The sequence below is a fragment of the Tauraco erythrolophus genome, chromosome 1 (assembly GCF_009769465.1).
Source record: "Tauraco erythrolophus isolate bTauEry1 chromosome 1, bTauEry1.pri, whole genome shotgun sequence".
Classification (NCBI taxonomy): Eukaryota; Metazoa; Chordata; class Aves; order Musophagiformes; family Musophagidae; genus Tauraco; species Tauraco erythrolophus.
In genome coordinates this window covers 30,177,871-30,189,895 of record NC_141465.1, presented here as the reverse complement: position 1 = coordinate 30,189,895, position 12,025 = coordinate 30,177,871, and the positions used below count along the sequence as shown (strand labels likewise).

The window sequence follows — 12,025 nt, the reverse complement described above, 5'->3', positions numbered from 1 at the left end:
ATGCAGCACCCTGTCCCCAGAGCAAAACTCCGAAATCTGTACAGGGCATGTTTGCCATCGGCCCAAAACTCAGACGAGGCTTTTCCAGCACTCCCAGGCTTGACATCTCAAGTGTTTTTTATTCATGGTGGGTTTTTCCTCTCCAACTTTCACAAGATATAGTGAAAATTGGACCTTAAATAACAACATGCTCTGAAAGAGGAACAAATTTAGCATTACACTGCCCGTGGAGCATCCCAGCAGAATGCACATGCCTCAGAGTGGTGATTTCCCCTCATGTCTCTGCACTGACCAGGGTAAGGCAGCAAGCAGTCCCGGACACGTACTCTGCCCCTGCCTGGCAGCTCAGCAGAAGTGGAGACAGGGTTGTCCTCTCCTGCTACCTCCTCGTACTCTCCTACTGGAACGTCAGGTGCTTGTGGTAACGCAGAGCCCATTTTTGTGCCTGTGTTGCAGGGAATACTGTAGGTAGTTAGCACAGAGAAATTACGGGGCAGCCAGAACATTTGGTGCCAAAAGACTTCCCAGGAATTGTTCTGGTTACATAAAATCCCATTTTTATAATAGATTAGTGATAATAATCAAAGCTAAAGTTCTAGTGGAAATCTTAAGTTCATAGTTTTCAATTACTAAGACACAATTACTAAGAGACATTTCAGTACTAATGACACATCAAGTTGAATTCCAGCCTCATGAAGATGTAACAAGCTGCATCTGTCAAGCTGAGTTAAAAATACAGGGTGATTTAAGAACATTCAGAACATAGAATGGCTTTTCTGTATCCGCTTTTAATGAAAAAATACTGTATGAATAGAAATGGAAGTATAACAAAGAATTTCAGTTGATCTAGGAAAATACAGGGATAAATAGAGCATGTAAAACTAACATTTTACTTCCAGGTTATTTGTGTATCACGGAACTCCTGTCACTACTTACAGCCACTTATGTTTCAAAACAGACTGGAAAATAAGAACAAAATATCCTCACAGTACTTTCACTGACATATTCTCAGTTGAAACTACGATGGTAGTATTCATATATTAATTTTTCATTTCTTGCATGCCAAAAGTACAATAAAAAGACTCTCAAGCTATCTTTACACTTGAGGAAGGAAAGTTTGATCTTGTCTGTTTCCTTTTAATTTCATAACTTGCAAAATATTACTGGCAGTACACTCACTTGATAAAAAATAATTATGTTACTTCAATGTGCAATTTCTCAGATTTTGTACAACAATGTAAAGTTGACATGGGACAATAAAGTATAGTTTTTACCCATGAGGAGATCCGTTTTAAGATAACTTCCAAACACTTTAGGCATGAGGAAAATAATTTAAAAAATCTTCAGCAAACTAAAATTAACATACATGTATTCCATATATTAACATTGTCCCTGCTGTATGCCTTAGTATGGTCCAAATTCCCAACACAGAGACTATTTATATCATTTTCTAGTGTATCCATATCTTCTTAAATTGGAAGAAATATGTTTAGAAAAGAAACCTGATCTACTAGAACATATAATGGGGATAGGTTAAGTTCAATTATGTTGCTTGAAATAAAATATCCATTATATAATGGATGAAATATCCATTATATTAAGCTACTGGCTGGCAAGCATTAAACCAAATATAGACTTCTACATACTCTGTATCTGTAGTAAAGTATTATAACATATTAAACAGACCTTTATTTTAAAATCTCTTTCCAGCACAGGACCAATCCTGTATTAACTGCCTCACATAAGCTAGTTGAGAGTTATGAGGACCCCTGTCTTTTTTGGTACTGTATTCTGAGCTTTTCCAGTTGCTCTACACACTGTGTCTGGGCCAGCTTCAGTGTTCGGTTCTCCTCTGTCAGTTCTGCGTACTCCTTAGCCAGCTGAGCAGCATCCATGCTTTCTTTTTCCACTTGTTCCAGCCTGGCAATCAGCTCCTTTCTGATGATTACGAAAAAACACAAAGATTAAAAATGGCAGGATGCAAAAATGTGGTGTTGTGCGTTAGGTTAAAGCTGTACTACAGGTTGTTAACATGATATTATCTGAGCTGTTGTAAAACAAAAGTCGAGAAAACTGATTTGTTAGATTCTTTCTTTTTCTTTTAGAAGATGAAGCTGACAAAGTATGTGACAGGTTTGCTGTTCAGTGACCAAACCTGCAAAATGCCGAGGACCTTCAAGTATCTCTAACTTCAGTAAGAGTGGAACAGAGTGGAACTTGGCAGTTCACAGTGCAGAATTAAGCTCCTGGAGATCACATGCTAATATTTTGTCTGAAGAAGAATAATTTTTTTTCCCTCAACATCAAACGGATTTGAAAGAGAGTGAGATTTTCTTTTTCTTCTGTTCCTTAGCTTTATTGGCAAATTCTGTGAAGTACACCTGATTTCCTTTCCCCTGCTACAAAGAAAAATGATTCTAGTAAATACTAGGCACATGAATCTGAGCTACATATATTTTTTCTATAATGTGTTTATGCTCTGACCTTAGCCCTACTGCTGAGGAAGAGGGATAGAGCTGCAAACCTGACCCCTCCTGGTCTTTATAAGAGCAGACACAGGAGAATTCAAGCTATTGCTTCTTTCTGGATGGAGTCACATGGTGCTCTGTATTCCCAGAGCCAGCCTAGAGTTTCCTGTATAGTATCAACTGAAATTACCTCAGCATAAGTTAAGATAAAAGAGGTCTTAGAACAAAACACACTGAAGGCATGAGTAACTCACAGGGTATCTAATCACTCTCCACTTAGCTACCCAGCAGGCTAGCCTGGCCCCTCTGGTTTTTTTTTTGGTTGTTTTTTTTTTTTTCCCTTTAAGTCAAATCATGTATTCACCCCAGCTACAGGAAGTCTCTTCTAAAAGCTTGTTAGTTCTTTTGATCATTCTATCTCACAGATTAGTTAATCTTCAACTGTTCATAGCCCTGTGACTTTATTTCTCAGTCATGTCAAAACAATGCTTCTACATCGTCAGTGGGAAGATGTAATGCCTTCAAAGGAGATAGCTTTTGCTGCAGTTTTTTAAAGGAGCCCTCTTGTCAAGCTAGACCAGTGCTTTCAGACAGGAAACTCCTACAGATCAGTAATTCTATAGCCACAGGTCAGAGTATTCATGAAATGATAACATTTCAGTATTTGCTGATCACTTACATTACTTATACCTGCAAAACCACCACTTACAGCAGCTGGGTTTTGAAAAACAATGCTATGTGGCCTTCATTTAGGATCAGTTTGATCCTCCTATCTTTACTACAGCTTTTAGTGATAGCATGGTTTGTCCATGGTTTAGCTGCCTGTTTACAGTCACAGTTACTGCAGTTCAGAGTCACAAGTTAGAAGAGACCCCTGACACATTCATTTCTCCCAACTGTGTTTCCCATACAAAAAAAAAAAAGAAGGGAAGAGTTAGCAGTCATTATAGCAATTTTAAATCATCCCAGAGTTGTAGTATACAGAAACCCTCCTGTAGCTAAATATGTCTGCTTTGTTTTATATCACTGAGGTAATGCATAGCAGCTATACTGCAGCAAAGCCTCTTCTCTTTCCTTTCACCAGGTGAAAGTTATATTCAATCAGGTCTTCAAGAGAAAATATCACGAGCGTATTTTTGTTCAGCAGAATTCTATTAACATTTGGCACAATATAGTCATCAAAATTTCAAAAGCAGCAAGCTATTAACAAATTCACATCTCTTTGCTTGGGCCATGCTAGATCAACTAATTTTCAAACCGGCCAAGACGAACTGATCTTGCTAGACAGTTCGATATTCCAGCTCCAATTAATGGGACTATAAGCCACAAAGGAGTAATTGCATGTGTGCTTTAGAGAGTGAGAAATGCATTTAGGAACAATGAGATTTTACAAGTCCAGCAGCTTTAATCGCTTCAGTCTCTTAGGGCTTCCTCTTGAAGAATTTTGTCTCTCAGTACCAAAAGAGAGCTTCAGCAATATTTCTTTGCAATTATTCTACTGGTGCAATGCTGGGCTGAAGGATTAAATTAAGTTCTTTCAAATTACAGACTGTTGACTCAGAAGTGTTCCTAACAAATTAAGTCAGCATCATTCTTCCTTACTTTTCTTACACTTATGAGGTTCTTAAAGGGAGATGTAGTGAACATACTAATAAGTAATCAGCATCTTAAAAGCAGGTAAACCTTTTCCATGGAGATTTCAATAGTAGATGTAAAGAAAAGTACTGACTACTCTATTTGGACTTGAGCCAGGAGTGGCAGAGGCAGACACTGTGAAAACTCAGACAGCTCTGTTAATGAATGTCAGTCCTGATTTGATAAGATGAGGCTACGTGCAGGCATGGTTTCGTGCTGCTCTCTAGTAATACTTAAGCAGCACAGAGAACATTTTTTCACCTCCTGGGATTTGGCTTTGCTATTAAACAAAATAAAAATGCATTAGATCAAAATATGCTTATTGCTGTAGTCCACACTCTAGGACCTCCCTCACAGAAAGTAGTTTCATTGCACGGAGGTAGTAAAATTGCCCACTTCTGAGTCAGCAGAACCTACTTATTCCCTTCCCATCAGGATCAACACCTGTTTACAGGGTAGGGTGATGTTTCAGGCAAATAGTGCCAGCCTGCCACAGAGATCTAAAATTAGAGTACCAGGGAATTGCTAAATGTTATGAATGGTGTGGTTTACGAAGCTCACAAAAGGATGAGGACAGTAACTAACATTTGCTTCTGATCTAATCCAGGATTTTAACGTTGCTTCCAGAGGTTAAATAACACTATACTAAGCTCTTGCACCATCTAGCCTTTGTTACGGACGCTTAATAAATAGATCTAGCACTGTATAATCTGTATTTTCTGTTAATGGTTACCCTGAGATTAAATATTAACAGCATTGATAAGGTATTTTCTAAAACAGTGCTGAGGTACTTGAAGTTTTGAGACAATCTGTTATGTACACTTTAAGTATCCTTTTTTGGAGAGGGGTTTGGGTGGGGAGGGAAGATGAATGCGATTTGCATCATAAACCTATAAACCACAAGCCATGCCAGCGCAGGAGAAAAACTAAGCATGGTCTTAGGGAAATTATTTCTCTTGTCCTGGCCTTAATGATTGACCATGCAGAGAACAGAGTACCTTTACAGTAGTATTCACAATGAATAAATACAAAGAAAAGTGACAGATGAAGCAGGTAAATCTATCTGGAGGTAAGTGTATCTGGAGATGGACTGGACTCAAGGAAAACAGCTTCTACAGTGCAGAGAGGCAGACTTATCTTCCTCCTGTTGTGAACAGGATCATGCACCTGTGGTACTACACATTTCTTCCCAGCTAAAATGTGTGTATGTTCTGGTGGCCATAAGGTCATTTACTCTTCCCATATTTGACACGGCTTTCACATCAGGAGGAATCATGAGACCTTGTAAGGTAATTGCTGTCTGAGGAGACTGCCCTTGCAGGTTCAAAGTCTACAAATTAATTTTTAAAACAATGAACTAATTTTTAAAACCATGAGACAGCCTGTTTTAATGTAACTGAAAATATGTCTTGGATGCCAGCGCATAAAAGGTCTGTAAGTATTGATCACTGCAACAGGGCAAGTCGAGGTTTCTCCTTGTATTAGAAAAGCTGGAATGTCCACTATTCGTCAAGTAACGCGTATTTTGGATACATGTGAGATGATGAAAAATCAGGTCTAGAATGAGAAAAAAATATATTGAGATAAAAGCTTGCCTTTATGGTTTACATCAATCTTTTTACACTGAACCTTAAAGTCTGAAGACTACTTGTCTCAACAGTGTTGGGAAAGACACTCCAGAAATAGTGTACCTGGAGAAACCATCTGGACTTGAGACCTTTGAAACAGTCCTATGGTCATGCCAAAGCATACAGAAGGATCCCACAAAATTAAGCAGACATCTCCACTGCATGTCTACTGTAATACATGTAAAAGAAGGAAAAGAAATCATATCCATGGCAAAGAAAAGGAGTTAACCTAAACCAGGTGGTGATCAAATGATATTTTCTGGAGAGTTATATTAGAATTGTCTGGGGGAGGAAAAAGAGAAAACCAGCCAGTGCTAAGAATATAAGATACAGCTAGCAACCATGGCAACTCTAATATTTAACTACATAATCCAGAGTCATTATCTAGTAATAGCAATACAACAAGTGCTCAAAATAACCAGCCATCCCATCCCTTTCACCCAAACTTAGATACCCAAAAACATCTGTTATGGAAATACATGTGTGTTTCTGGAACATAAATTAAATTACATTCTGTGACCTAAATGTGGTGTGCTCTCGCTTCCACACCCTTTTCTTTCTTTTCGATCATGTCACCCATTCCAGAGTGATTTTGTCCTTTGTACTACATATTGCTGGCATAAATGGGAAGAGTTTGAGTGAAGACAGCAAACAAACCTATGATGTTCTTCTACCCAATGTTCTTTTAAATTCTTTCAATTTCTTGCTTCCTTTCGCTTGTCTTTTTCCTGAGTAACTTCTTTTCCTCTTCTTATTTGCTTCGTCCTTCGATTTTCCTCTTTTTTGAACCTGCAACCTCCCTTTCTCTCTCATTTCCCATTTTCCTGTGAAACAGTTGTTGTCTTCTCTCCCACTCCCCGCCTAGTACATTCTCTTGCCATCTACATTGCGTACAAGAGAAAGGGGCAAATAAACTCTGTTCTTGCCCTGATGAAAGCAGCTCTTGTCATTTCACACCATTGCCTTTCTGTACTTGGGCTATATTGGACCCTCACACTACAGTGAGAGACATGTCAGCTAAGCAGAATTAAAAGCCTTTGAAAAGCTGCAAAGGAGTAAATGTTTTTGATTATTTCAAAACAATGTTATTCAACTTTCTATTTCTTAAAGATGCTTCGTTTAGAAATATACCTTCATGTATTATTTCATGTTTAAAAGGTTACATTGAACTTTGGAGGTTGGAACAAAAATTGTTTAAAGTAGAATGAAAACTATTTCATTTTTTTGTTTTACTAAAAAGCTCCAATACCTGTACTGACATTTGTGTCAAGTTAACATTATTTCTTCCTCCTAGCCAACAAATCTGCTTTTTTTCTGACAATCATTTTGGTATTCTGTGTGCACAGTGTCCTACCAGTAGGCACCACAGGTGCAGACACTGCCAGATGGGACTTGACATTTTAATTCCACAGGTGAGTTGATCTGTGGAGAGGAAGTCTGGAGTGCTGGCAGGGGCACCATCCAACAGCACTTCTGGTTGACTTTAGTAAAAATGTACACTGAAGAACACAGCACAGATTGTTTGTTCCCATTACAAGGGATGAAAATCTTATCTTTGTCCATTTTATCAAAATAATATTTTAAATTAATAGACAATAGATAGCAGGTGTATTAGGCAATTGTGAATCTTTATTTCCATACAATCAAATTCAAATGTAGAAGATCAAGACACCTGCAACAGGGGTAAATTTCAGAAAGCTGGAAACAACTCCATCTTTCAACTGGATTATAACTGCTCTTGAGCCTAAAAGCTGTGGATCTCATCAGACTTTTTAGAGAAGTCAAAGCATCCTTCCCTTCTGAGAATGGAATATTTAATACGCATGCCACCCTAGCCATTGTAACCCACTCTTCTCCTCTTCATTCAGCATATGCTACCCATAAACTTCCTTTAACTTTCAAACTGTAACTGTTGAGAATGTTTTTAGATATAAATCAGTTCTCACTAGACAAACACTCTTTTACTTCTTGCTTACTCCTTTATCTCCACACTTATACTGCCTTTTGATCTAGTTTTATATAAAAATCAAGGTTAATGTGTTCAGGTTGTGTATGCTTACATGTATGTAATGTACATGTGTCCTAATAACTTTTTAATCCACCTTCCAATATCAACCAAACTTCATGTGGTGAAGAGGTCCCAGTTAGTTTCTGGATGGTTTTATAAAAATATACTGCTACAGAAAGGAAAGACACACCAAAGGCGAAAGGCAGTATCATGAGACCTCCTCCAAAATACTACAAAATGGAGAATCTGCCTGGAGTAAGAGGTCATAAATAGTTCCCACCTGGAGAAAAAAAAAAGCTTCAGTTGTCACTTGCAGCCTTTCAAACCTCAAAATCAAGTAACCACAGTGACCGACCTGTAGGAAATTAAGCATCTTCAATCCCAGTGCTTGTAGGACCAATTCTTCAGAGTAAGAGATTTGGAAGGTGGTGAAAGGTGCTGCACTGGTATTTGTCATGTTTAGGCATTTTACAGCTACAGAGCATGTGAATGTCTAGGCCACAAATATGTAATTAGAAGGCACATAAAAATCACAAGAATATAATTCTATTTGCTGCCTTATTCAGCCACTCTTGGTTTAACATATGTTTACCGGGGCATGAAATCCATCCACAGAACAGGTTCAGCAAAGGTAGCAGTGGAGTCAGCTTCCTCACATTGTTCCACTGTTGACATCCACTGGTGGAATGAAGCAAAATGACAGCCTGAAGCCCTTTAATTCATGCAGGATAACCACTGCTGAGAGGCTGACTTCTGGGCTCAGAGGTTCATTAGGATAGTTTTGAGCTCAGGTAAACAATTTTGTGCATGTATCTGCCATTCCCAAGGAGCAAAATATTTCTAATTCAGTTAGTACCACAGACTCCATACATAAACAAAAATACATTCAAACAGCATTTTTTTTTCATTTCAGTAAATGCAAAAATATGTTTGTCAGTCTAGTTTCCAGTCTATTAGTAGACCCTAAAACCCAAAATATCTAAGGCTATCTTTTGAGTTTATATGTCTAAAGTTTAGCACTTAAACAACCATTTAATATTTTATATTCAGTTTGGATTTTCAGAGAAGACAAACACACATGGTTTTCACTGAATTCACTTGGTTGCTAAATACATATGTAAGTAGCTTATACTAGACAATCAAATTTAACAAATCGTTGCAAAACTATTTGAATTAAATATCTTCTCTACATCTTTTTAAAAACACCAATTACTTTTGATTGGCCAAGTTTATTAATGATGAATTGAATGCAAACACTGGGACAATGTAGTGTTAATCTCTTCTGGTTGTTTTTTTCTTCTTTCTTAACTTTTGTGCTAGTCTGTCAGCAACTAAGTGCCATGCAGGTCCTATAGTCGGAGATTTGTAGTGAGAAACCTCAACTAGTTCCAACGCTTTAGGCAACAACTAACTATATTGTGCCTGTAGCCATCAACCTCAATAAGGACAAGTCTCACTTTCTCACCCGGCATAGTCTGGATCCAAGGAAATCTTTGGCTATCTTACATGTAACGCTACAAGATTTTACCAGTTCCCCTCCCACCAGCTTGCTCCTGCAGCTCAAGACTCCCATAGATACAAACTTGGCTGAACTGCTTGGTCAGCTGTGTGAAGATTGCTACGAAACCAATACAGTGGTCCGCCTTCTACTCAAAGCCCACTCTTCAACAGAGCTCTTTTGACCCCTGTTGCTGTATTACAAATGTTTCTGTTCAAATAGCATTTGGAAGAATGATGGTGTGGTCTTCATTTTCACAAGCAGTCTCAGAGATTGACACTGAGGTAACTCTCCCTGAGGAACACAACACTGCTTGAAGTCACCTTCAATGTGAGTGTGAAAATAAAAGAGCAATTGAAAGAGAAAGTTTACTTAGCAGTAACTGTTATTCCTTGGGGTCGGTTGTCTGTTAAAAAACTTTCACTACTCACCCTCTTTCCTCTCTCTGAATTTCTCAAGTTTCTTGTGGAAAGGGACAGAGAGTCAAAGAGTGCACTTTGCCATTTAATAGTCATGCAAAGATGACAGGGGTACAAGCACAGCTCATAGACAAGAAGAAAAGTCTCCAGCTTATGCACTTTAGATATGAACACCTGAAATGTCTATGTATATAGAGACAGTGCACCCCACAGAAAAATGTCTATTAATATTGTCAAGTACTCTAAAACTAACTGAGGATCCCTTATGCTCTTCAATAAAATGTGTACAGTTAAATTGAAAAAAAAAAAAATCCTAAAACTAAAAAGGAGACTTGTACCAGCTGAACTAGATTGTTATGTGACCTGGAGGCTGTCCATGAAGGGTTTAAGGGACATCTGCATACCTGAGGGCCCAGCGCTAGGACAGCTCTGCGTCCTTAATGGTCCCAGTTGATCCTACAGACCAATGGCCTAACTGCTGTGCTGTACTGTGACCATCAGGCAGAGGTATAAGGTCAGAAAATATCATATGAAACCCTCATGTTTAAAACAGGATTTTACAAAGAGACCATACAATGGTAAATACTTTGGGAAAGTTACTTACTTTCTTTCTTCCAGTAGAGCAATTTCTTTCTTGACCTCATGGTACTCTTCTGCTATTTTGCAGTGCTGTTTGTACACTTCCATAGATTCCTTAGAGTCATGACAAGGAGGCAGCGGCTTTAAGAAAAGAAGAAGAAAAAAAATTTATGTATACTGCTTTTGCATGATGTATTAGGAAAAAGCATGTGTTTTGAAAGATACTATATTTATCTTAATTTCTGTGAGAACACTTAAAGATATGGCCAAATATTCCTAGTGATATTTCCATTTTCACAGAAGGGAAAAAAACACTTCCCTGCATAAGAACATGCGCAAACCTTCAAACCTTGTAAGGATTTTCAGAACTTTCCTTTGTCAACTTTGCAAAGTATCCCTAAAGATTGTCCAAAGAAAGATTTCTCCCTTACCTCCCTCTTTTTCAGCTACAGTGATATAAGAATGTTAAAGTTGATGCATTGGTCAGACCCATAAAATACATGAGCGTGTTTTCACTGCAGAAACTGCAGCAGTGGGCAGAAGGGTAATTTGAGTGCAAACAAGCTCTTATTCTCCAGTTCTGCAAGATGAGAAGAAAAGACACGGAAAGCTGTTGACGAAACACTTTTTTTTTCGTAGATGGAATGCTTCCTTCTCTTCCTAAACGAGACAGGACTGTGAATTGGGACACTGGGGCTGATTCTGCTGGACTCAACAGGAGTTTTACTGCTGACTCCAGTGCAGCCAATATTTCACGATGCGTTCTATCCCAGCAATGCCTCAAACTGCAAGTAGTTTGCTCAAGATCATACTCAGTTTCTCTGCATCCCTATTTCCTGTAGGAGGGGATACAGCTATTTAGCAGAGTTAAGTCAGCTATATTTGCAAAGTGCTTTAAATTTCCATGAGAGGTGTAGGTGAGATTGAGAGTAGAAGGATGATAGCAAATAAAAAATAAAAAAAAAAACAAAATAGAGAAAAAAGACACAGTGAAGGCAAAAGCACTACACTTCCTAACCTAAATACCAACATTATTGCAGTAAAATTTTAATTTTTTTTTTTAATGTACACTGGAGGTAGTAAATATGGCAAACAATACTAGTCTGTCCTGGCACTCCTCATATGAATTTCAACCAAGATCTTGAAAATACAGTTTGGTTTAATGTCGGTGCTTTTTGTTCTTTAAAAAGAATGCAACTTAATTCAGACTTCAGGCTTGACTGCCACATTTTGGCTGTAATACTTTCAGGAAGTGTAGTATTTTTAAGTTATTAGCCATGAATCAATTGACTGTAAATGAACTCCAAATAGCATGCCTGAGCCACCTGTCTGAAGCAAAAGGAAGCACTCAAAATAGTTTCTTTACTGTCCAGTCAAAGAACATCGAATTGCCTTTCACAATATAAGTAGATCATTTTTTATTTCTTGTTGTCCTACTTTGACTCTTCTCTGTAGTATAATATTCCTTCCATGATGATGTTAGGAAAAGAAAAGGACAAGTCTTCAGATTTTTCCTATTTATGATCTTGTAAACCTTTGTTTTAGCTAAAATCAAAATTTAAATTTTACTAAACATATTCAGAGACAAAGATTAAAGATATTTTTATCCAGGAGGCAGGGTAAGTTGGCTTCATATGTACCCCAATGCAGGGATGTAACTAATGTATGGACCTTGCAAGTACTTGTAGATGGTACGTGGTTCCTCATTAAAATTTGAAACCAGACACTCATTTTTCATGTTATAAATGTAAAAATACTGGGGCAGAATTGTTTCACAGCACATTGTTTTA

General features: G+C 37.9%; 1 protein-coding gene across 2 annotated transcripts in view; it reads right to left on the bottom strand.

The window, feature by feature from the left end:
• Positions 1–752: 752 nt before the first annotated feature.
• Positions 753–12,025, bottom strand: part of MAP3K7CL (MAP3K7 C-terminal like) — a 28,319-nt gene continuing 17,046 nt past the window's right edge. For both annotated transcript variants that reach the window (XM_009985110.2, XM_086631646.1), the window contains 2 exons: positions 10,261–10,376; positions 753–1,938 (listed from right to left, as the gene is read on the bottom strand). In XM_009985110.2, coding sequence (XP_009983412.1) covers positions 1,758–1,938; positions 10,261–10,376 — 297 coding nt within the window. In that variant the 3' untranslated portion in view covers positions 753–1,757. The remainder of the gene's footprint in view (positions 1,939–10,260; positions 10,377–12,025) is intronic.